Source organism: Macaca mulatta, chromosome 4 (assembly GCF_049350105.2).
Source record: "Macaca mulatta isolate MMU2019108-1 chromosome 4, T2T-MMU8v2.0, whole genome shotgun sequence".
Taxonomy (NCBI): domain Eukaryota; kingdom Metazoa; phylum Chordata; class Mammalia; order Primates; family Cercopithecidae; genus Macaca; species Macaca mulatta.
In genome coordinates, this window is record NC_133409.1 from 21,734,713 (window position 1) to 21,758,345 (window position 23,633).

The following is a 23,633-nucleotide window of genomic DNA, read 5'->3' on the forward strand; positions in this document are numbered from 1 at the left end:
TACATCTAGCTAAGGGTTTTAATCTTGGGTCAGGGAAGCCTAGGAAAGAGTTATTTTATGTGCCCTGTTAATGGACACAGGGACCAGATTGTTTTCTTTTTGTGTATTTGTAATAACTTAAGTCTTTTTAAATTTTTAGAACCTAATCCACCAATAGATCAAGTTATACAGAAACCAGGAGTTGTACAGAGATTTGTGAAATTTCTTGAAAGAAATGAAAATTGCACTTTACAAGTGAGTCTAAAGTTTTCTTTCTTAATTTTTCTCTAGAAATGACATGTTAAAGTTTCTAGTGAAAGCAACTTCTGCAGTATTGACTCTATTGTAAGCATTAAGTAAATACTTGGTAATTAAAAGAAAAGGTAGTGCCACCTGTCTTGCCTTGGACATGGTTGCAGTGCTAGTTTTTTCTAGGAATTGTTATTTTATTAAGCAATTTTGGAAAAAGTATATAAAATCATTACTACTGTTAATAAACAATTTATAGTTGTTAACCTTTAATAACTTTTTTGTTTTAGAAAACTTCGGACTAAAATGTTGTTAAATTTATTTTGATTCTTAGCTAGCCAGGATTCTAACTTTTACCTCTTAAAACACTTTTAGCTGATTGATTAGTTCTTTTTTTCAAAACAGAATAAATTAGTATTTAGTGTTATCTAGTAGAAATGTGATCAGAGTTAAGTTTGTCATAAAGAACATGGGTTCTCAACCATGATATAGTTACAATTTTAAGATGTCTTCCAAATAATTTGCTACTAATGGTAATTTACTGAAGTTTGTGAATATTTTAATGTTAAAAAAAGATTGGTTTTCCTGACATTCATTGCTATGTATTTTCTTAAGTCAGAGTACAGGTTGGAATTTTATCTGTGTATCAGGAATTGCACAAGACATACATCTAACTTATAAATGCTATTGTCAATAATGGAGGACTGTTACTTCAGTAACAATTATTGAATTTAAGACTTAAGAGTAGTGGTCTACCTAGCTGAATAATTTGGGAAAGATCCTCACATTTTAGGTATAAGCAAAGGAATGTATTGCATGTATGAATGTGAAAAATTGTTGAGAATGTTTACAATAAGAGTCTCTAAGAGGCTACTTTAGTCGTGTTACAGTTTTATTGTCAATTATTTTGAACTAGAGATCATGAAATCTGGTTCCATGGCTTTATACAAGCCCTAAGTCCAGACTAAAACCCAGACCTCTTGATACCTATTATTTGGCTTTTTAATTCCAATTGAATGAAAGAAGAAATGATTGAATGTGAATAAGTAAAGTTATTGAGAACTAGTTTGAGCCACGCATCATGTAAGATATTGTAGTTCCAAAATTCAGATGTCCTGTCCAGAGAAATTCCTCACTTTCTCCTGGGAAAGACAGACATAAAAAAGATCTGTGGTAACGTCATGTCCTTAGTGCTCTAACAGAGCTATAAACAACGTACTCTGGGGATACAGAACATAGCAACTTACTCTGTTTAGGGGAAGTTTAAGTTTAAGACTTCACAAAGGTAGGTTGCAGGACTAGTCTTGAGGATGAAGGAGCCTTTGGCAGACTGAAAAGAGGAAAATTAATACTAGGTTTAGAAGATAGCATGTGTAGACAGCACAGTGTGGGAAGATTTGCTGGGCATGGTGGTTCACACCTGTAATCCCAGCACTTTGGGAAGCTGAAGAGGGAGGACCTCTTGAACCCAGGAGTTTGAGACCAGCCTGGGAAAATAGTGAGACCTCATCTCTACAAAAATAATAAAAGTTAGCTGACTGTGGTGGCATGCACCTGTAGTCTCATCTACTTGGGAGACTGAAGTGAGAGTATAACTTGAGCCCAGACGTTTGAGGTTACAGTGAGCTGTGATCACACCACTGCACTCCAGCCTGGGCCCTGTCTCTAAATAAACAAACACACACACACACTGAGAAGTTAAACATTTATTAATCACTGTAATTAAAAACTATAGAAATTCAACAGTGTGGTCTTGGGACAGCTACATGTTGTGCCATGTTACCCAAGCACATGTGAAGCATGTTAGTTCATATGATTGGTCCATCTAACTAACAGATCTCACACTGGGGGCCTACAAACAAGTTTTGTTGGCCTGCGCATGTTTTAAAACGTGAATTAGATATTAAACGTTAAAAAATTGGGGGATTTCAAATGAATATCCAGGTTTTTGGCTCCTTTTGACAAATCAGAGGTGTTGCCATTGTTGTCAGATAGTTAAAATGAAAGGAGGCTGAATAGGCATTCTGTCTCTATTTTCTTTTTTTAACTGGAAAGTTTACCTTTTTTTAAAAAATTGTAGCCATACGCTCTAGGTTTTCACAGTTGTCACTTGCTTATCACTCGTTTTATGTTTAATTGGTTGCTGGTAGGCTTCTGACTTTACCAGTCTCCACTAAGGCTTTCTGGGGGATACTAGGGGCAAGTTTGTAGAGTAACCTTTTAGTTGTCCACTAGTTTATTTCATTATCTACAATTGGTTAGAACTATGGTCTCCATTATTTTTAAATATAAATTCCCTTTAAAATTTGTTCTTAGTCCTAAACGTAAAAGTAACTGTACTTTTTAGTATTTCAGTAATGCCTTTGGGTACATTTTTTGTTACTTATAATGACATCTACATTTATGTGAAATATTAAAAAAAATTTTTTCATGGTTAATTTTATATGTCAAATATGTGAAATATTTTTTAAGCTATAGTCGCTGCTTAGTTTGCCTTTGGATTTGTGGGTTGCTTTCAGTAATTCACTAGTTCATTGTTTTGGAGCCATGGTTGAATTTTCTCAGTTGCTTTTATTTTAAATCCATAATGTATATATATATTCAGATTTTAATTGAGTTGATATGAGTAACTTCTCAGAGACTCTGCAGCTTAAAAAAATACCAGAAGTCCCAGCACTGGCTCTGTTAATAATGAAAGCTTGATGTTGGACGGATACCTAAATCTCTCAACTTCTAATTTTTTTGTTTCTTAAATAAGTAGAAAGTTACATGATCTGTAGAGAAATAAGTACCTCTTATGATTCTAAGTGTCCTGAACATACTGTTGTTACAAGTAGTGTCTCGTATTTGTTTTTAAACTGCTTGCTTTAGAATGTTTGGCTCTGTAATAATAAAGAGGAGTTTTATGAATTATAAATTCAAAGGTGTTTATATATTGTTGATTTTGTATATTTTCATTACATTTGTATCAGTTATCTTTTCTGTAATCAGTGATCTTTGATGACAATTACTTTTTTTCCTAAGAGTTTTTAATCCTTAAATCTGACTTTACGGTGAACCTTATTAAGTCAGTCTTTCACAGTTGTCCTAGCAGGTCTTTACTCCCTCTCTTTCCTTCTTTGCCTTTCTGGCATTTCTTTGGTTCTTTCCTTTATTTTATCTTTTTTTCTTCTTAGTTTGAAGCTGCATGGGCATTAACTAATATAGCATCTGGAACTTTTCTGCATACCAAGGTAGTGATTGAAACTGGGGCTGTTCCAATTTTTATCAAACTTCTTAATTCTGAACATGAAGATGTTCAAGAGCAGGTACGTTTCTAATTTGTATTGTTATATGCACTAGAATTCAGTTTTCTCTTGAAAGTACCATTTGTAATTACAATGTATAATTCATTTTTGTTTCTAATTGCTGTATATTGCATTAAATTACAGTAGTGCTTTTGGTGTTAAGTTAGAAGGGAGGAAGAATGAACAGTTCCAGACATAATCCTGGGTTCTCTATAAATGTGATTGCAGCTAGCATAGGAATTACTATTCCTGTTTATAAAAGTGCATACTGAGGCTGGGCATGGTGGCTCATGTCTATATTCTCAGCACTTGGGAAAGCTGAGGCGATCAGATCACTTGAGGCCCGGAGTTCGAGGCCAGCCTGGCCAACATGGCAAAATCCCAGCTCTGCTAAAAATACAAAAATTAGCCAGACATGGTGCCACAGCTCCTCAGGAAGCTGAGGCACAAGAATTCCTTGAGCTTTTGGAGGCAGAGGTTGCAGAGAGCTGAGATCATGCCACTGTACTTCAGCCTGGGTGACAGAGCGAGATTTGTCTCAAAAAAAAAGTGCATACTGAGACTCAAAAGTTAGTAACTTACTTAAAGTCACAATGAATGTCAGAGCTGGGTTTTAAAGCGGGACTGGTTTGACTTCTTGTTCTCTGCGTGTATGTAGATTATTTTGTTGCTTGTTTTAAGAGTATCACATTACTTTGAATAGAACCATTTTTTAATACATTTAATAAAGTTTTGTTGTAAGAGGGAAAATTTAATTACATATAATTGTACCATCTGAATAAAATCAAGTCATTTGACATTTTTGTTTTGCGTCATTTTTATGTATATGAATCTGTTGATCTCTCTACCATTTTATTCATTTCATTTTATATATATATTTTTTTCAGTTAACACTAACATTGGGAGCCTTTTCTTATGGCAGTAATTATTCTTCCAAGGAAATTTTACTGATTACTCAATATCTGCTCAGACATGTACCATAATTTGTTATCTATTCCTCAATTGTTATACACTTGGATTATTTCTAGCTTATTGGTGTTGTTAATAATATGAATATCATTATATGTCATCACTCTTTATGTGCCTTTTGATTATTTTACTAGGAAAAATGACTACCCTGTCAAAAGAAAAATTTTCTTTTTTTTTTTTTTTTTTGAGACGAAGTCTTGCTCTTGTCCCCCAGGCTGAAGTGCAATGGCACGATCTCGGCTCACTGCAGCCTCCGCTCCCCAGGTTCAAGCAATTTTCCTGCCTCAGGCCTCCCGAGTAGCTGGGATTACAGGCGCCTGCCGCCACGCCCAGCTAATTTTTGTATTTCTAGTAGAGATGGGGTTTCTCCATGTTGGCCAGGCTGGTCTCGAACTCCTGACCTCAGGTGATCCGTCTGCTTACGCCTCCCTCAGTGCTGGGATTACAGTCGTGAGCCACTGTGCCCGGCCAAAAGATAAAATTTTTAAATCTCTTACTATGTATTTCAAAGTCAGACTCCAAGAATGTTATACCAATTAAGATATCCACCAACAGAATATTATCCTCCACAAGGTAGAAAATGTCTTTAGTTTAAAGGTTTTTCTTAAAAACAAACAGAAAAATCTTAGGTCTAGAGTAGATGTTAAAAATACTAACTTATATTTTAAACATTGAAATAAAACTTTCCCAATTGAAAAGTAGCATGTCTACTTTTGTACTAACACGAAAAGTTTATGGTGTTAGTACAAAAGTAAATGATAAAATAATATGATAATTTGCATTTGCATAATTTCTTACCTAATTGAAATTTAGTAAATCAGTATGTGTTCTGAGAAACACATTTTCATCATTGTGCATATTCCATGGAGTCTATTTACACAGACCTAGATGGTTTATAGCATGGCCTTTTGCATCCAGTCTACAAACCTATACAGCATGTTACTGTACTAAAAATGCTGTAGGCAGTTTTTCTTTTTTTTGAGACAGAGTCTTGCCGTGTCACTCAGGCTGCAGTGCAGTGACATGATCTGCACTGCAACCACCACCTCCTGGGTTTCAAGCAATTCTTACGCTTCAGTCTCATGAGTAGCTGGGATTACAGGCACCTGCAATCACCCCCAGCTAGTTTTTGTGTTTTTAGTAGAGGCGGGGTTTCACCATGTTGGCCAGGCTGGTCGCAAACTCTTGACCTCAAGTGATCTGCCCACCTCACCTCCCAAAGTGCTGGGATTACGGGCATGAGCCACTGCACCTGGCCTACTATAGACTATAGTGGTAAGTATTTGTGTATCTAAAAATACAAAAGGTACAGTAAAGATATGGTGTTACAATGTTTTGAGACTACCATCTTATATGCAGTCTGTTATTGACTAAAATGTTATGCAGTGCATGATTATAATTGGAAAATGTGCTAGATAGATATATTTTGTCTTTCTGTGTAAATTCAGAGTAAACTGTGCTCTTTGTTGAACAGTATAGATATTTCACTAGTACGCAAGGAAAACTGTTTTTTTGGAGACAGAGTTTCACTCTGTTGCCCAAGGTGGAGCATGGCTCATTGCAACCTCTGCCTCCTGGGCTCAAGTGATCCTCACACCTTAGCCTCCCAAGTAGCTGAGATGACAGGTGCATGCCACCACACTCAGCTAATTTTTGTCATTTTTTTGGTAGAGACAGGGTTTTACCATGTTGCCCAGGCTGGGTTTGAACTCCTGGTCTCAAGCGATCTGTCCACCTCAGTTTCCCAAAGTGCTGGAATTACACATGTGAGCCACCCTGCTCAGCTGGAAAACTTTTTAAATGTCCTATCTTTCAATTTGAATAAAAATATTAAATTGCATTTTGAAAGTTTTTCTTCTCTACTTTTTTTTTTTAACATGTCACAAACTGTTGCTTTGTTCATTCTGTACTAAAATCTCATTCCTGAAGGAAAGCCTCTAATTTAAAATATTGTTTTAAGATAATTTTATTTTTTCCTAAGGCTGTTTGGGCACTTGGCAATATTGCTGGTGACAATGCAGAATGCAGAGATTTTGTTTTGAATTGTGAAATACTTCCACCTCTTTTAGAGTAAGTACTTTATCACAATTAAGTATGTATCAAAAACTATATACTCCACTATATTCTACATATGTAATTAAGTTCTTCAGTCATACTTTTAAATTTGTCTCATGGTTATCAGGCCTACAGTAGCTTGAAAGTAGGTAGAACCAAGAGAAATTTTCAAATTGTTATCTGTGTCTTTTATGTTCTCTTAAACCACACTTAACAGTGGTCATTGCTCACTTGATGCTTACTGATATAAATATAAAATAATTATTCTGCAAAAACAAGAATATATAGTAGTTTATAATACAATAAAATTTACATATTGCTATAGCAGGGAATCCTTAATACTTGAACAGATAGTGTATTTAGGATGTCAGTATGTTTTAAATTTTATTAAAAGAACAAAGATTTTAAGATAGAGATTTTTCTTTCAGGATTAGAATTTTACTTAAAGTGATTTATCTAATAGTTTCTCCAACTACTTTATGTATTTTTTTAAAAAAGAAATTACCCTGTAATATAAGGTCCTTTATAGAAATGACATAAAAATTTTTGAAAGACAGGTTTATACATATTGTTTATGATTAAGAGGATCTTTATGTAGGATAAATGCCAATGGCAGGTAGTGAAGAAAAATACTAATCAAGGAGATGGTTAGAAGTAAATATTTTACTCTTCATTTCTGCGTGGAGGTACATTCTTCATCCTCTCCAGCTGAGGAATTGAATAGGAAGAATAAATTTCTAGACACTAGTTTTCATAAAACGTTTTACTCTAGCTTTCTGTGGACAAGTTATTTCTTGGCATGATTTCATTTAACCAATATTAATCGAAGATCTGTGTGCAAACCACTGAACCACTCACTATAATTTCATTTATTATGGGCTTAAAGTTAATGGTCCATATTATTTTAGAATTTAGCTGAGCTATAAAAGAGAGTACTGATTTAGAGTTCAATATTAATCCTTTTGAAGTCTGTACTATTAAAAACATTTCTTAAAGTTTCAATTTGATACTTGTCTCACCTGATTTATGTGGTGTATAAATTAACTGAGCAATTTTTGTTTTTGTTGTTCTGTCTCTATTTCATTTTATTATTTGTTAATATCTCAAGTAGGTAGTGGTTTATGAAGTAGTAAACATTTCTTAGGTCTAATCTCTTTAAGTGTCCTAAGGTGCTTTTTAACCATGATTGCAGAAACCAAACTAAAAAATAAAATGAAGGAAGAATAACCAGTACCCAGCTATGTAGTAATAGTTATAAAAACAATTTCAGGCTGGGCGTGGTGGCTCATGCCTGTAATCCCACCACTTTGGGAGGCCGAGGCGGGTGGATCCCCCGAGGTCAGGAGTTCAAGACCAGCCTGACCAACATGGAGAAAGACCCTGTCTCTACTGAAAATACAAAATTAGCCGGGTGTGGTGGTGCATGCCTGTAATCGAGAGGCTGAGGCAGGAGAATCGCTTGAACCCGGGAGGTGGAGGTTGCACTGAGCTGAGATTGTGCCATTGCACTCCAGCCTTGGCAACAAGAGTGAAACTCCATTTCAGATAATAATAATAATGTAATAATAATAATTTCCAAAAAGGGTATTAGAAAGTTGGAAAGTTTCAGAGTTTCATTATAAAACTTCATCTTAGTTGCAAAGTATTAAAAAAAATAAGAAAGATAGTTAAAAGGAAGTTAAGTTAGATACTCTCACTGGAGTTGGGCAAAAGGAAAAGTTTTCAGCTTAAAAAATGATTATGCATTATTTGTTGTTCACATTGTAATTCATATTTGGTAATGCTTAAATAAATGTAAAACGAATGTGTCATTTTATCTGTTCTGTTTGAGTGATATTTTAATTTATTTTATTAGTATTGATTTGATTCTCAGTAAGTCTTTTCCTACTATAAACTATTCCGATACAACTTTGCTGTAATTTAACTCAACTTTATAATGCAGCATATTTGTACTTTCTCATAATAACTCCATTAACACAAAAAAAGAACAATAATATACAACAGGGGTTGGCCAACTTTATCTCTTAGGCCAAATCTGGCTTGCTTCACGTTTTTGTAAATTAAGTTTTATCGGAACACAGTCACACCTATTCACTTACTTAATGTCTTTGGTTGCTTTCATGCTATATCAGCATAGGTGAGTAATAGAAACAAGAAAGAGGGCCTGCAAACCCTAAAAATTTGTCAACTCTTAGCATACAAAATCAGTATAACTATTTTATTTCCAAATCTGTTTTATTTTGGAGAAATCTCACATCTGTTTTTAGGAAAGCCTTTAGAACAGAAACTTTTTTTTTAGTGTGGTAGAATACATGTAACCAGTTTAACCATTTTAAAGTGTACAATTTGGTGGCGTTAAGTAGATTTGCAACATTGTACAACTATCACTACTGTCTAGTTCCCGAATTTTTTTTACCACCTTAAACAGAAACCCAGTACCCCCATTAGCAGTCACATCCTGTTTTGCCATCACCTTGTGCCTTGGAAACTACAAATCTGTTTTCTCTCTCTATGGATTTGCGTATACTGTATATATCACATAAGTGGAATCATACAATATATTACCTTTGTGTCTGGCTTCTTTTACCTTACTGTTTTCAATGTTCATCCATATTATAGTGCATGTATCATTACTTAGTTCTTTTTGTGGCTGAATTATATTCCGTTTTATGCATGTGCCACATTTTATTCATTCATTAATAGATGAACACTTTGGTGTGTCCACCTTTTGACTACTATAAATAGTGCTCCTATGAACATTCATATACAAGGTTTTGTTTCAGTACTGGTTTTTAATTCTTGTGGGTATATACGTAGAAGTGGAGTTTGCCAGGTAATATAGTAATTCTATCTTTAATTTTTGGAGACTACTAAACTTTTTCACAGCAGCTATACCATTTTACATTCTGCTAGCAATGTATGAGTGTTGTAATTTCTCTATATCATCACCAACACATATTATCTGTTACTCTGATTTAGATCTTCTTAGTGGGTGTAAGTTGACTTTTTCATTTCCATAAAAGGGTCATTGTCATTTTGATAGGGGCTTCATTTATTTTGTAGATCACTTTAAGCAGTATTGCCATCTTAATAATATTAAGGCTTCCAATTCATGAACTTGAGATATCTTTTGATTAATTAAGCTCTTTCATTTTGACAGTATTTTGTAGATTTTAGTAAACAGGTTTTATACCTCTTTGGTTAAATGTATTCCAAAGTATTTTATTCTTTTTATTCAAATGTAAATGAAATTGTTTTCTTTATTTCTTTTTTGACTTGTTCCTTGGTAGTATATAGAAATACAACTGATTTTTGTGTGTTGATTATTTATTTATGTATTTATTTTATTTATTTTGAGACAGGGTCTTGCTCTGTCACCTAGGCTGGAGTGCAGTGGCGTAATCTTGGCTCACTGCAGCCTATGCCTCCCAGATTCAAGCGATTCTCGTGCCTCAGCTTCCCAAGTAGCTGGTATTACAGTCATGTACAACCACACCTGGCTAATTTTTGTATTTTTAGTAGAGATAGAGTTTCACCATGTTGGCCAGGCTGGTCTTGAACTCCTGGCCTTAAGTGATCCATCCCCCCTTGGCCTCCCAAAGCTCTGGGATTACAAGTGTGAGCCACCACACCCAGCCTGTGTATTGATCTTGTATCCTGCAACTTTGTTGAATTTATTAGCACTAATAGTTTTTTTGTGGATTGTTGTGGATTTCCATATATTAGATCATGTCATCTGTCAATAATGGTAGTTTCATTGCTGAGCATAGTGGCATGTGCCTGTAGTCCCAGATACTTGGGAGGCTGAGTAGGGAGGGTCATTTGAGGTCAGGAGCCTCCTGGGTTCAAGTGGTTCTCATGCCTCAACCCTCCCAAGTAGCTGGGAATACAGGTGTGCACCACCATACCAGGCTGATTTTTGTATTTTTAGTAGAGATGGAGTTTCACCATGTTGGCCATGCTGGTCTTGAACTCGAATTTGAGGTCAGGGTCATTTGAGGCTGTAGTGCACTATGATCATGCTTGTGAATAGTCACTGCACTCTAGCCTGTGCAACATAGCAAGACCCCATCTCTAAATTTTTTGTTTTTTTACAGATAGTTTCATTTCTTGCTTTCCAATTTGGCTGTGTTAATTCTTTTTGTTGCACAATTGCTTTGGATAGAGCTTCCATTACAGTGTTATTTAGAAGTGACAAAAATGAGTGTCTTTGTCTTCTTATCTCGGAGTAAAAACTATAACTCTTTCACCATTCGGTGTGATATGAGCTATGGTTTTCGATACATGCCCTTTATCCTGTTGAGGTAGTTTCCTTCTATTTCTGGATTTTTTTTTTTTTTTTTTTTTTGAGACGGAGTCATGCTCTGTTGCCAAGCTAGAGTACAGTGGCACGATCTTGGCTCACTGCAACCTCTGCCTCTTGGGTTCAATTCTCCTGCCTCAACCTCCCAGGTAGCTGGGACTACAAGCGTGCACCACCATGCCCAGCTAATTTTTGTATTTTTAGTAGAGACAGGGTTTCCCCATGTTGGCCAGGATGGTCGTGATTTCCTGACCTCGTGATCCACCTGCCTCGACCTCCCAAAGTGCTGGGATTACAGGTCCAACCTGTTTAGTGTTTTTATCATAAAAGGATGTTGAGCCCTTTTAAATACTTTTTGCATCCAGTTGAAATGATAACTTGTTTTTTAAATTCATTATATTAATATGGTTTATTATTTTGATTGATATTTGTATATTGAACCTTCCTTGCATTCATTGGTTAAATGCCATGTGGTCATAGTATATGCTGCTAAATTCAGTTTCCTAGAATTTTGTTGAGGATTTTTGTATGTATATTCCAAAGAAATATTTTTTCTTTTGTAACTTTTGTTTTGACGTCTTTGGCTTTGGTATCAGGGTAATGCTATCCTCATAGAATTGATGAGGAAGTGTTCTCTTATTTTTTAAAGAAAAATTTTGCAGTTACATAGTAGGTGTGTGTATTTATGGGGTACATGAGATGTTTTGATATAGGCATGCAATGTGAAATAAGCACATCATGAAGAATGGAGTATCTGTGCCCTCAAGCTTTTATCCTTTGAGTTACAAATAATCCAGTTACATTCTTTCCATTATTTTAAGTGTTCTCTTATTTTTTGAAAGAGTTTGAGAATTATTCATTAATGTTTGGTAGAATTCACCAGTGAAGCCATCTGATGCTGGACTTTTCCTTTTTGGGAAATGTTTGATTAGAATTCTATATCTTGTTATAGTTCTATTTAGATTTTCTATTCTTAAGTCGGTTCGGTAGTTTCTGTGTTTCCAAGTGGTTTTTCGTTTCCTCTAGCTTATCTTTCTTGGCTTTTGATGATAATATTCTCATATAATTCTTTCTTGTTGTTGAAATGCTGATAGTAGTGTCTCTACTTTCATTCTTAATTGTAGTAATATGATTATATATGGAGTCTTGCTCTGTTGCGACTGGAGTGCAATGGTATGATCTCGGCTCACTGCACACTTCGCCTCCCGGGTTCAAGTGATTCTTCTGCCTCAGCCTCCCAAGTTGCTGGGATCACAGGTGCACACCACCACGCCTGGCTAATTTTTTTAATTTTTGTAGAGACATGGTTTCACCATGTTGGCCAGGCTGGTCTTGAACTCATGACCTCAGGTGATCGCTTGCCTCAGCCTCCTGAAGTGCTGAGATTACAGGTGTGAGCCACTGCACCCAGCCAAATTGTAGTAATATGAATCATTTTCCTTTTGTCCATCTAGATAAAGGCTTGTTTTTGTTGATTTTTTTTTTTTTTTGGTCAAAGAACTACCTTTTTGTTTAACTGATTTTCTGTAGTGTTTTTCTATTCTGTATTTTATCTCTGGTCTTAACTTTATTTTCTTCCTTCTGCTAGCTGTAAGTTTCATGTACTCTAATTTTTCTAATTTCTGAAGGTGGAAGGTTATCTTTTTTCATATGGGTGTTAAATTTTTTTCTGAGTATTAATTTCACTACATCCCTTAAGTTTTGGTGTGTTTTTATTTTTATTTATCTCAAAGTATTTTCTCTCTGTGTGTGTCTGTGTGTGTGTGTTTTAATTCGCTAGTTATTTAAGAGTATGTTACTCTACTCATAGTTCTGAATTTTCTAATTTTCCCTCTTTATTTTTAGTTTCATTCCATTGTTGTCAGAGAAGGTCCTTTTTATGATTTCACTTTTCAAAAATTTATCAGGGCCAGAGCCAGACATGGTGGCTCATGCCTGTAATCCCAGCACTTTGGGAGACCAAGGCAGGCGGATCACTTGAGGCAGGGATTTGAGACCAGCCTGGCCAGCATGGCGAAACCTCATTTCTACTAAAAATACAAAAATTAGCTGAGCTTGGTAGTGCATGCTGGTAATCCCAGCTACTCAGGAGGCTAAGGCAGGAGAATTGCTTGAACCCAGGAAGCAGAGGTTGCAGTGAGCGGTGATCATGCCACTGCACTCCAGCCTGGGTGACAGAGTGAGACTCTGTCTCAAAAAAAAAAAACTTATTGGAGCTGGGTGTGGTGGCTCATGCATGTAATCCTAGCACTTTGGGAGACCAAGGCAGGCGGATCACTTGAGCTCAGGAGTTCAAGACCAGCTGGACAACATGGCAAAACCCCATCTCTACACAAATACAAAAATTAGCTGTGTGTGGTGGTACGTGCCTGTAGTCTCAGCTGCTCAGGAGACTGAAGTGGAAAGATAGCTTGAGCCCGGAGGCAGGCAGAGGGTGCAGTGAGCTGAGATTGCATTGCTGCACTCCAGCCTAGGCAACAGAGTGAGAACCTGTCTCAAAAGAAAAAAAAAAGAAAAAAGAAAAAATTATTAGATTTGCTTTGTGATCTAACATATAATGTATTCTGGATAATGTTGCATGTGCGCTTGAGAAAAAATATATATTCTGCTATTTTTGAATGGAATGTTGTCTAGATGTCTGTTATATCTAGTTGATTTATAGTGTTGAATTCCCCTATTTTCTTATTAATTACCTACCTAGAAGTTCTGTCTATTATTTGAAGCAGCATATTGCTCTCTCAAATTTTCATTGCACAACTGTCTTTTTCTCACTCCAATTCTGTCAGTTTTTGCTTTGTATATTTTGGGGCATTCTTGTTAGACCATGTAAGTTGTTTTTGTTTTGTTTTTGCTTTTTTTTTTGAGACGGAGTGTCGCTCTGTCGCCCAGGCTGGAGTGCAGTGGCGTGATCTCAGCTCACTGCAAGCTCCACCTCCCGGGTTCAGGCCATTCTCCTGCCTCAGCCACCCTAGTAGCTGGGACTACAGGTGCCCGCCACCATGCCTGGCTAATTATTTTTGTATTTTTAGTAGAGATGGGGTTTCACCGTATTAGCCAGGATGGTCTTGATCTCTTGACCTTGTGATCCGCCCACCTTGGCCTCCCAAGTGCTGGGATTGCAGGCATGAGCCACCGTGCCCGGCCTAGACCACGTAAGTTTTTAAGTGATACTTCTTTTTTTTTTTGAGACAGAATCTTTCTCTGTTGCCCAGGCTGGAGTGCAGTGGTACAGTCTCGGCCCATTGAACCTCCGCCCCCAGGTTTAAGCTATTCTCCTGCCTCAGCCTCCTGAATAGCAGGGACCACAGGCACATGCCACCAAGTCCAGCTGATTTTTGTATCTTTAGTAGAGATGGATCTCACCATGTTGGTCAGACTGGTCTCGAACTTTTGGCCTCAGGTGATCTACCCACCTTGGCCTCCCAAAGTGCCGGGATTACAAGCATGAGCCACTGCATCTGGCCCATGTGTTACTTCTTCCTGATAGATTGACTTTTTATCAATATATTGTGTTCTTCTTTGTCTCTGTAAACAATTTTTGACTTACAGTCTAGTTGGTCTCATATTAGTATAACTGTTCTGGCTCTGTTATTATTTGCATGGAAAATCGCTTCTCGGCCTTTTGGCTGAGATCAAGTGTATTATTTGCATGGAAGATCTTTTTCTATTTCACTTTCAACCTATTTTTGTCTTTGATTCTATGAGTCATTTGTAGACTGCATTGTAGACTTATTATGGGTTTTGTTTTGTTTAATGTATTCTGCCAGTTACTGACTACTTTTGAGAGTTTAATTCATTCACATTTATAACTACTGATAAATGGGGACTTACTGTTGCCAGTTTATTATTATTATTATTATTATTTGAGCTTTTGTAGAGACAGAGTCTCATTATGTTGCCTAGGCTGGTCTTGAACTTCTGGACTCAAGCAATCCTCCTGTATTGGCCTCCCAAGGCAAGGGGATTATAAGTGTGAGCCATAGCACCTGGCCATTGTTATTTGTTTTCCAAATGTCCCTTTTTTTTTTTTTTTTAAATAATTTACAGTATTGATTCCTTTCTTGTTTCCTTTCCTATTTTTTTAAAAGTTTTTTTTTTTTTTAATGGTTACTCTAAGGAGTATAATTAACACTTTAAACTTGTAACCACCTTGATTAAATTACTCGCAGTTTACCTTCAAAATTATACAAAGAACACTACTCCTATACGTTTCTGTCTCACCCTTCTTGTTATTGCCACAAATTACAATATTACACATTGTGTGCCCATTACCCTAGATTTATAATTTTTTTTTGCGTTTTACTTTTGAAAAAAATTTTATTTATATATTTATTTATTTATTTATTTATTTATTTTGAGACAGAGTCTTGCTCTGTCACCCAGGCTGGAGTGCAGTGGTGTGATCTCGGCTCACTGCAAGCTCCACCTCCCAGGTTTATGCCATTCTCCTGCCTCAGCCCCCTGAGTAGCTGGGACTACAGGCGCCCGCCACCATGCCTGGCTAATTTTTTGTATTTTTAGTAGAGATGGGGTTTCACCGTGTTAGCCAGGATGGTCTCGATCTCCTGACCTCATGATCTGCCTGCCTCGGCCTCCCAAAGTGCTGGGATTACAGGCATGAGCCACCGTGCGCGGCCCCTGCATTTTACTTTTAAGTCATGTAGGGAAAAAAAGAGGATTTACAAACCAAAAATTCTGTAATACTAGCTCTTAGAGTTACCTATGTAGCTATCTTTAGCAGTATTCTTTATTTCTTTGTATGGTTTTGAGGTATTGTTTATTGCCCTTTCATTTCAGCATGAAGGATTCCCTTTAGCTCTTCTTGTAAAGCCAGTCTGCTGGTGATGCCTTTCCTCAGCTTTTGCTCATGTAGGAATCTCACTTTCTCCTTCTGTTTGGAAGGATTGTTTTGCCAGATATTCAAGTCTTGGTTGAGAGTTTCTTTCAGCACTTTGAATATGTCATCCCATTGCCTCTGTCCTTCATGGTTTTTGATGAGAAATCAGCTATTGAATCTTTGTATACTATGGGTCACTTCTCTCTTTTTGTTTTCAAGATTCTGTCTTTGTCTTTTGATTACATGTGTCTTCATGTGTATCTCTTTGAGTTAATCCTTAGAGTTTATTTTGCTTCTTGGATATGTAGATTCATTTCTTTTATAAAGTTTGAAAAGTTTTCAATAATTATTTCTTCACATATTCTTTTCGGTCCTTTTCTTCTTGGATTTCCATTATGCATATATTGGTATACTTGATGGTATTTTGCAGCTTTCTTAGATTGTGTTCATTTCTTGTCATTCTTTTTCTTTCTGCTTCTCGGTTTTAATAATTTCAGTTAACCTATCTTAGGGTTGTGGATTCTTTCTTCTCCCTGCTCAATCTGCTGTTATACCCCTCTAGTGAATTTTTAATTTCAGTTTTATACTTACAGCTTCATAATTCCTATTTAGTTCCTTTTTATAATGTCTGTTTCCATAGTGATGATTCTGTATTTGTTGAGACATTGTTTTTATAGTTTTCTTTAGTTTTTTTTTTGTGCATAGGTCCTTTAGCTGTTTTGAGTGTATCAGACAATGAATTTAAAATCTTTGCATAGTAAATCCAATGTCTGTGATTTCTCAGGGAAAATTTCTTTTAATTTATATATTTCACTGTTAATGGACTACAACTTTTAAAATTTCTTTGCATGCCTTATAATTTCTTGTTGAAAAACTGACTGATTATTGTAACTGTGGAACTATGGAAATCAGATTCTCCTCTCTTTCCAGGTTTTCGTGTTGCTCTTTGTTGTAGTTATTTATTTGGGGACTTTTAAAATTAATTTTATAAAGCCTGTATTCCTTGTCATGCGTGGTCTCTGAAATCTCTTTTCCCTTAACTCAGTGGGTAGCTAATGGTTTGACAGCAGAGAGTGCTTTAAATATCTGGAGCCAAAAATAAACAAAAAAAGTCTCCAGGTTTTTAAAGATTGGCCCTGCATTGAGCCACCTCTTCAATGCTTAGTCAGGCTGATTACAGCTGTGACTTAGCACTACTTTACTCCCTGCTAGTGCTAAGTCTAAAGAAAAACTAGAAGTGAAAGCGTAGGTCTCTTCATGTTTTTTCTGATTGTGGACTCTGCCCTGGACATGTGCATGGGCCTTCAGATTGTTTTATACATGTGGGAGCTTTTCACATCCCTCGTAGCCCAAGTATCTTACTCCCCACCTTTCCAGACAGGTTTTCAATGTGTCCCTTGTTTGCCTCAACTGTATCTTTTGCTCAGGTGTCACATCTCATTCATTTGCCTTTTAATGTTTTTGAGGACCATTCCTTGTTTACAAAGCTACTTTTCCACCCTGAGAGAATTCCTAGTTATGCAAAACAAAGGCAAGCCCTTTGCATCAGTTTTTCAGGGAGCCTCCAAATAGGTCAGAACAGACAAACACAATTCCTTGGAAACAAGTTCTGCTCTACTCCTTTCAGAACCAGGAACCCACAGTGAGAACTCAGGCTTCTGTCTTAAAGGTTGCTGTCAGGCTGGGGAGGGGGTTGGGTAAGAGTAGGTTAAAATGCTGGAAACCTTTCCTACCAGATTTCAGCCCTTTCCTGGTTAAAAGTTATCTTAGTTGCCATAAACTTTTGACTGTCTTCAGAATTCTAATCAACTTGATTCTGACAGTGTTTGCAAGTTTCTTGGTGTTCCCCCAGGAACAAGCACCTGTTCTGCACCATATTTGCATATGTCACTCTAAAACGGGGATTTTTTTTAACCTAGGTTCTTTGTACTTCTAGCAGGTTTGTGGAGGTCCTTAGGAGGTTAACAAAATCCTGAAATTGCATGCCAAATTTTGATGTATGTGCTTTTTTTCTGAGGTAAGGATCCATTATGGTCTCAAGGGGGTCCATAATTCTAAAAGTTTCAAGTACTACTATTTTAGGGGATCTCCTATTTAAATGTAAATGACTAAAACATAAAGTTATGCTTTGAAAAAAAAACAAACCTGTAAGTAGTAACTCCTTAGGAGCTGAGAAGAAAAATTCTCATTATAGATACTCAGTTTCTTAGTAGATACCAAGGTTCATTGCAAACCAGGTAAAAAAATACTAAGACATACTCTGTTAAAAACACAACAAAAGAACTTCCCTTGTCAGTAGGTAATCTTTATATAATTTGAAACTGTATTCCTTGCTTTCTGAATTCATATATTATTTTCATGATTAAAAAAATTAATCTGGCCGGGCATGGTGGTTCACGCCTGTAATCCCAGCACTTTAGGAGGCTGAGGTGGGTGGATCACGAGGTTAGGAGTTCAAGACCAGCCTGGCCAAGGTGGTGAAAACTCATCTCTACTAAAAATACAAAAATTAGCCAGGCGCGGTGGCAGGCGCCTGTAATCCCAGCTACTCAGGGGGCTGCAGCAGGAGAATCGCTTGAACCCAGGGGGCAGAGGTTGCAGTGGGCTGAGATCGTGCCACTGCACTCCAGTGTGGGTGACAGAGTAAGACTCTGTCTCAAAAAAAAAGAAAAAAAAAAAAGAAAAATTAATCTAGTATTCTTTCTTTAATATATATAGAAATAAGTAAATTTCCCATGACATCCTCTTAAGAATTCTTTTAAGAATTCAGATTGTAGATTCAAACTTTAGAAAATAGAACTGTAATATGCTTATTTTGCTTCTGAAAACATAATGAATTTTAGATTCTTTTTTCCTATTTTACTAGTTTGAATATCTTATAAAATATATTGGAGAGAAATTTTATGTTATGATAGCTGAAGAGGAAAAATGAATGTAAGGTGATAATTCCTTTTTTTCCTTTTTCTTGGCAGGTTATTAACAAATTCAAACAGACTCACAACAACAAGAAATGCTGTGTGGGCCCTCTCAAATTTATGTAGAGGCAAAAACCCTCCTCCAAACTTTAGTAAGGTATGAGTAAAATACACAAATTAAAAAATCTGTTTCCATAAACCTAAGTTTCTATATAATAGCTTTTTGATGTTTAAGGAACTCCGCTTTTTGCTTAGTAATTATTTTCTTTATTGACCATACAATGTTTGCACATATACAATATTCAAAAGCTTTACAATACAAAGGAAGTGTCCCTTGTACTTTTCCTAACACACCTTAAATTCCTGTGCCCAGAGGCAGTCACTGCAACCACATGTATGAAGGAATTGACTTTAGAAATCTTCTAGTCTAGTTCTCTCATTTATAGGAAAATAAGTCCCCCAAAAGATTACATAATTTCTTTAGGTTCACCGTTTGTACTTTTCCATTGTAACTTTTATATCTTAGGGTATCTGTTTCCCTATCTACTGCATTTTGCCTCTAGAAATACAGATGATTAATTAATTCCCAGTTTAGTTTTATTGTTTAAGATGCTGTTAGGAAGGCAGAAAGGGGGTAAATTTTTAGAATACCATTCTACTTCTTTTGAATTTAGTATCTAAATTTAGTATCTAGCACTAAGAGAAGTTTAAACTTTGGTAAAGATCTAGTGATAAAGTTTCTGGGGATAAAAAATAATACATTTGTAATTCACAAAGGTAAATCGTGAACTAGTATGCCTTCTCATTTTACTTTTCATTTCATTTCATAAAATATTCAAAAGACATAAACTCAAGAGTTGAGATTTAATAAAAGTAGTAATTTTTATTGTCTATTCACATTAACTCTTAAATAAAACTGGCTCTTCCCCATCCACTGCCCTTCTAGCTGGAGGTGAAGAATACAAAGATATGCAGTGCATTCTGATACTACTGCTGCGATTTGTGCTGACATGCCAATAGTTTTACCTGCCAGTGTTTTTGTACCTTTAGTGCAAATGTCAACAAAATGAAAAAGACGAATGATGTCTTAGTATTATTATGAAAATAGTTTTGACATCACATATACCCCCAAAAGGGTTTTAGGAATCCCCCAGGGGTCCATGGACCACCCTTTGACAACCACTGTCTTACAACAGTCTCCTTGTAGGTAACTACTTGACTGATTCCCTCATCTTTGTTTGCTTAGAAGTCACATTTTTTATGAGCTCTACTGTTACCACTATTTTTAATAATGTAATCTGTCACTGTGGTGCCAGTGGAAGGTATCCAAGTTACTGGCGGCAAATCCCTATGGGTCTGCAGCAACCTCAATTCTTGCTTCCTCAGAAGAAATAATTCAACTGAGAGCATTAGGTAGAAAAAGAGACCAAGACAAGTTTCAGAGCAGGAGTGGAAGTTTATTTAAAAGGCTTTAGAACAGGAAAGAAAGGAAAGTACTCTTGGAAGGGACCCAAGCAGGCACTGAGGTCAAGTGCCGTGTTTAACCTTGATCCTAGGACTATAGACTGGCCCCTTTCCCATGATTCTTCCCTTAAGGGTGTGCTGCCTCCATGCCCAGTGCCCTCCTTACCCTTGGAAGGTGAGCATGAGCAGTGTGTTTAGGAAGTTGTATGCATGCCCATCTGAGGCTTTCTTCCCTTTTCCAATAGTGTGCCCCCCACCCCCGGAAAGTTATACTCTGCCATTTTGTCTCTTAATGCACATGCCTGAGAAGTTGCATCTCCCTGGTGCCTGCATTCAGTTAACACTTTAGTGCAACAGGTGAGGATCATCAGGAAATGGCCTCTTCCTGGCACCGGCTGCCAAATTTATCACTTTTAAAGATGCAATGTGATAATTGCCAAACCATCACCTGACATTCCTAGTGGGTGGGGGAGCAGTCCTCTCATGCCCCGCTTAAGTCTGTCTACCTACTGTAACAACTGCTGTCAGCCCATGAGTGTACCTGACCTTCTTCGTTTTTACTCTATTTTCTTCAAATCACCTTTTAACATAATATATGTGTTTTTCTGTTTATGTATTTTAATTTTATTATTTATTTATTTATTTATTTTTTGAGATGGAGTCTCGCTCTGTCATCCAGGCTGGAGTGCAGTGGCTCTATCTTGGCTCACTGTAACTTCCGCCTCCCAGGTTCAAGCTGTTCTCCTGCCTCAGCCTTGAGAGTAGCTGGGATTACAGGCGCACGCTACCTCGCCCAGCTAATTTTTGTATTTTTAGTAGAGATGGGGTTTCACCATGTTGGTCAGGCTGGTCTCGAACTCCTGACCTCAGGCAATCTGCCTGCCTTAGCCTCCCAAAGTGCTGGCATTATAAGTGTGAGCCACCACGCCTGGCCCTTATATATGTATTTTAATTTTTAAAAATCTTCCACTAAAATGTGAACTCCTAAGGGAAACTTTGTTGTTTACTTATGTATTCCAAACTTATGAAATAATATCACATTTTGGGGCTTAAGGCTTGTTTGTTAAGTACATTTTCTGTAATTTTATATGAGAGATTTGTTTTTTAATCATTCACTTTTTTTGAAATTTTCTTTTTTTTCTTCCTTTTTTTTTGAGATGGAGTTTCGCTCTGTCACCCATGCTAGAATGCAGTGGTGCGATCTCAGCTCACTGCAACCTCTGCCTCCCGGGTTCAAGCGATTCTCCTGCCTCAGCCTCCCAAGTAGCTGGGATTACAGACACCTGCCACCACGCCTGGCTAATTTTTATATTTTTAGTAGAGACAGAGTTTCACCATGTTGGATCTGCGCATCTCAGCCTCCCAAAGTGCTGGGATTTACAGGCGTGAGCCACCACGCCAGGCTGGAAATTTTCATTTCTACAATCATATTTTATCTTTTCAATAATTAGTTTTCTTACTCTCTGGTTGCTCATCTTTAGGTAGAATTCTATTCTTTTATGGACTCAGCAAATTGTCATATCTAAGGATTTATAGTGTTTTTTGTTTGTTTGTTTTTTGGTGTCTCTGTTTCTTTGTGCTTTTTTTGTTTTGTTTGTGGTTTGTCTTAATCACTTTAATGTTGGAGGCTATCTTCATTTATCTGGTGATCTTTGAACAAATTTCGGAAGAAACTAAAAAGCTGATTGGAAGATGAGTGTATAAATGGACTTCATTGTAGGATAATTGGGCAGCAAAACCATGTTTTTTTGAGGAACACTAAATTTCAGTCTCTCTTCAGAGACCATTCATTTTTTTCAGAGACAGAGTTTCCATTCTCTTGCTGGAAGATGGGTAGATTGGGTTGAGGTATAGAGTAGGTAACATACCTGGCTACTAAATATCCTGCAGCTGGGCACTGTGTCTCATGCTGTAATCTCAGCACTTTGGGAGGCTGAGGTGAGAGGATCGTTTGAGCCCAGGGGTTCGAGGCCAGCCTGGGCAACATTGTAAGAACCTGTCTCTACAGAAAATAAAAAAATTTAGCCGAGTGTGGTAGCACATGCCTGTCCTCCCAGCTACTCAGGAGGCTGAGATGGAAGGATTGCTTGAGCCTGGGAGGTTGAGACAACAGTGAGCTGTGATCATGCCATTGTACCTCCAGCTTGGGCAACAGAGCAAGACCCTGTCTCAAAAAAAAAAAATACAAATAATAAACATCTGGGAACTGAGTATTGGAAGAGAGCTAGAGGTTTTCAGTAGTCAGTATGCAGACTTACACTTATCTCCTACTTTCTAGTCTAGTGCTTCATTTCAACCTCCACTGTGCTTTATATCCTGAAGTTCAGTTTCTGTGATTCACATTTTGTTGTCCAGTTTCTCCTTCAAATAAACTTCCAGTCTTTGGTAGCATTGAGAATGCTAGTCACTTACCTTTGTAGTAGGGACCCAAAGTCTAACCTGCTGCTTATCGGATTTTTAATCTCTTCCTCTATTTTAGCACCGTTTCCCCTCCTGTCTGTGATACCTGATGCCTCTGATTTCTAAGCATTTGGAGATGATGGTGGGGAGATAAATTAGCTTTCTTCTTACTGGTAGTTCCCTCTCCTGGCATTCAGGTTCCACTTTTCTCTCCTGAGTCGGTTACTGTTTCTTTATTCACTTTTGTCTTTATATATTGTGGACAGGATTATTAATGTCTACTGGCTTTTTCAGAGTTAGAATTTGTATTTCTGTTTCTTTTCTTTTTTCCTGAGAAGATACTGGGGCAGAAATGTTTTTACTTTGCTCACTTAATACTGGAAATATGTATTAGTTCGTTGTTTTTTAACTCAGTGAAAAGACATATGTCAGCTATATTAATTTTTTTTAACATACTTTCCTTTAAAAACCTGATATTTGGCTGGGCATGGTGGCTCATGCCCTGTTATCCCAGCACTTTGGGAGGTTGAGGTGGGCGGATTGTTTTGAGCACAGGAGTTCTAGACCAGCCTAGGCAACATGGTGAAACCCTCTCTGTACAAAAATTAGCTGCGTATGGTGGCTCACGCCTATAATCCCAGCTACTCAGGAGGCTGAGGCTAGAGGATTGCTTGAGCCCAGGAAGTGGAGGTTGTACTCCAGCTTGGGCAACAGAGTAAGACCTTGTCTGAAAAACAAAACAAAACAAAAAAAGAAAAACAAACCCTGATTTCTCTGTTCAAGGAAGAGGAGGTTGGCAAGGGTGGAAGCTTGATCGTTGGAGAAGGATCCAGTTGTGCTGATTTTATTTGCCTACTAACAGATGGACATACCTATTTTGTAAGCTAACTGATTTGTGTACATGAGTCCTAGGGTCATCTTTAGAGGACAGGCCCAGCAGAGACAGTAACTCCTTTCAGAAGACGATAGTTTATATACTGATAATCTTGAAAATCATCTTTAGAGGACAGGCCCAGCAGAGATGGTAACTGCTTTCAGAAGAGAATGGTTTATATACTGATAATCTTTAAAACAGGGTTAAAGGGAAAAGTCATCTAAAATATTAGAACATTTAAGAAAAATGTCATCACTTTTTATTTGTGGGGTATATAACATATAACATAGTTCTTTTTTTT

General features: G+C 37.0%; 1 protein-coding gene and 1 pseudogene across 3 annotated transcripts in view; both read left to right on the forward strand.

Annotated features, from left to right (window-relative positions):
* The window catches only part of KPNA5 (karyopherin subunit alpha 5), a 53,181-nt gene that overhangs the window by 15,230 nt on the left and 14,318 nt on the right, over positions 1 to 23,633 (forward strand). For all 3 annotated transcript variants that reach the window (XM_015137534.3, XM_028847055.2, XM_015137535.3), the window contains 4 exons: positions 140 to 234; positions 3,405 to 3,536; positions 6,466 to 6,554; positions 18,652 to 18,751. In XM_015137534.3, the coding sequence (XP_014993020.1) occupies positions 140 to 234; positions 3,405 to 3,536; positions 6,466 to 6,554; positions 18,652 to 18,751 (416 nt within the window). The remainder of the gene's footprint in view (positions 1 to 139; positions 235 to 3,404; positions 3,537 to 6,465; positions 6,555 to 18,651; positions 18,752 to 23,633) is intronic.
* On the forward strand, positions 14,449 to 14,544 carry LOC114677945 (U2 spliceosomal RNA; annotated as a pseudogene).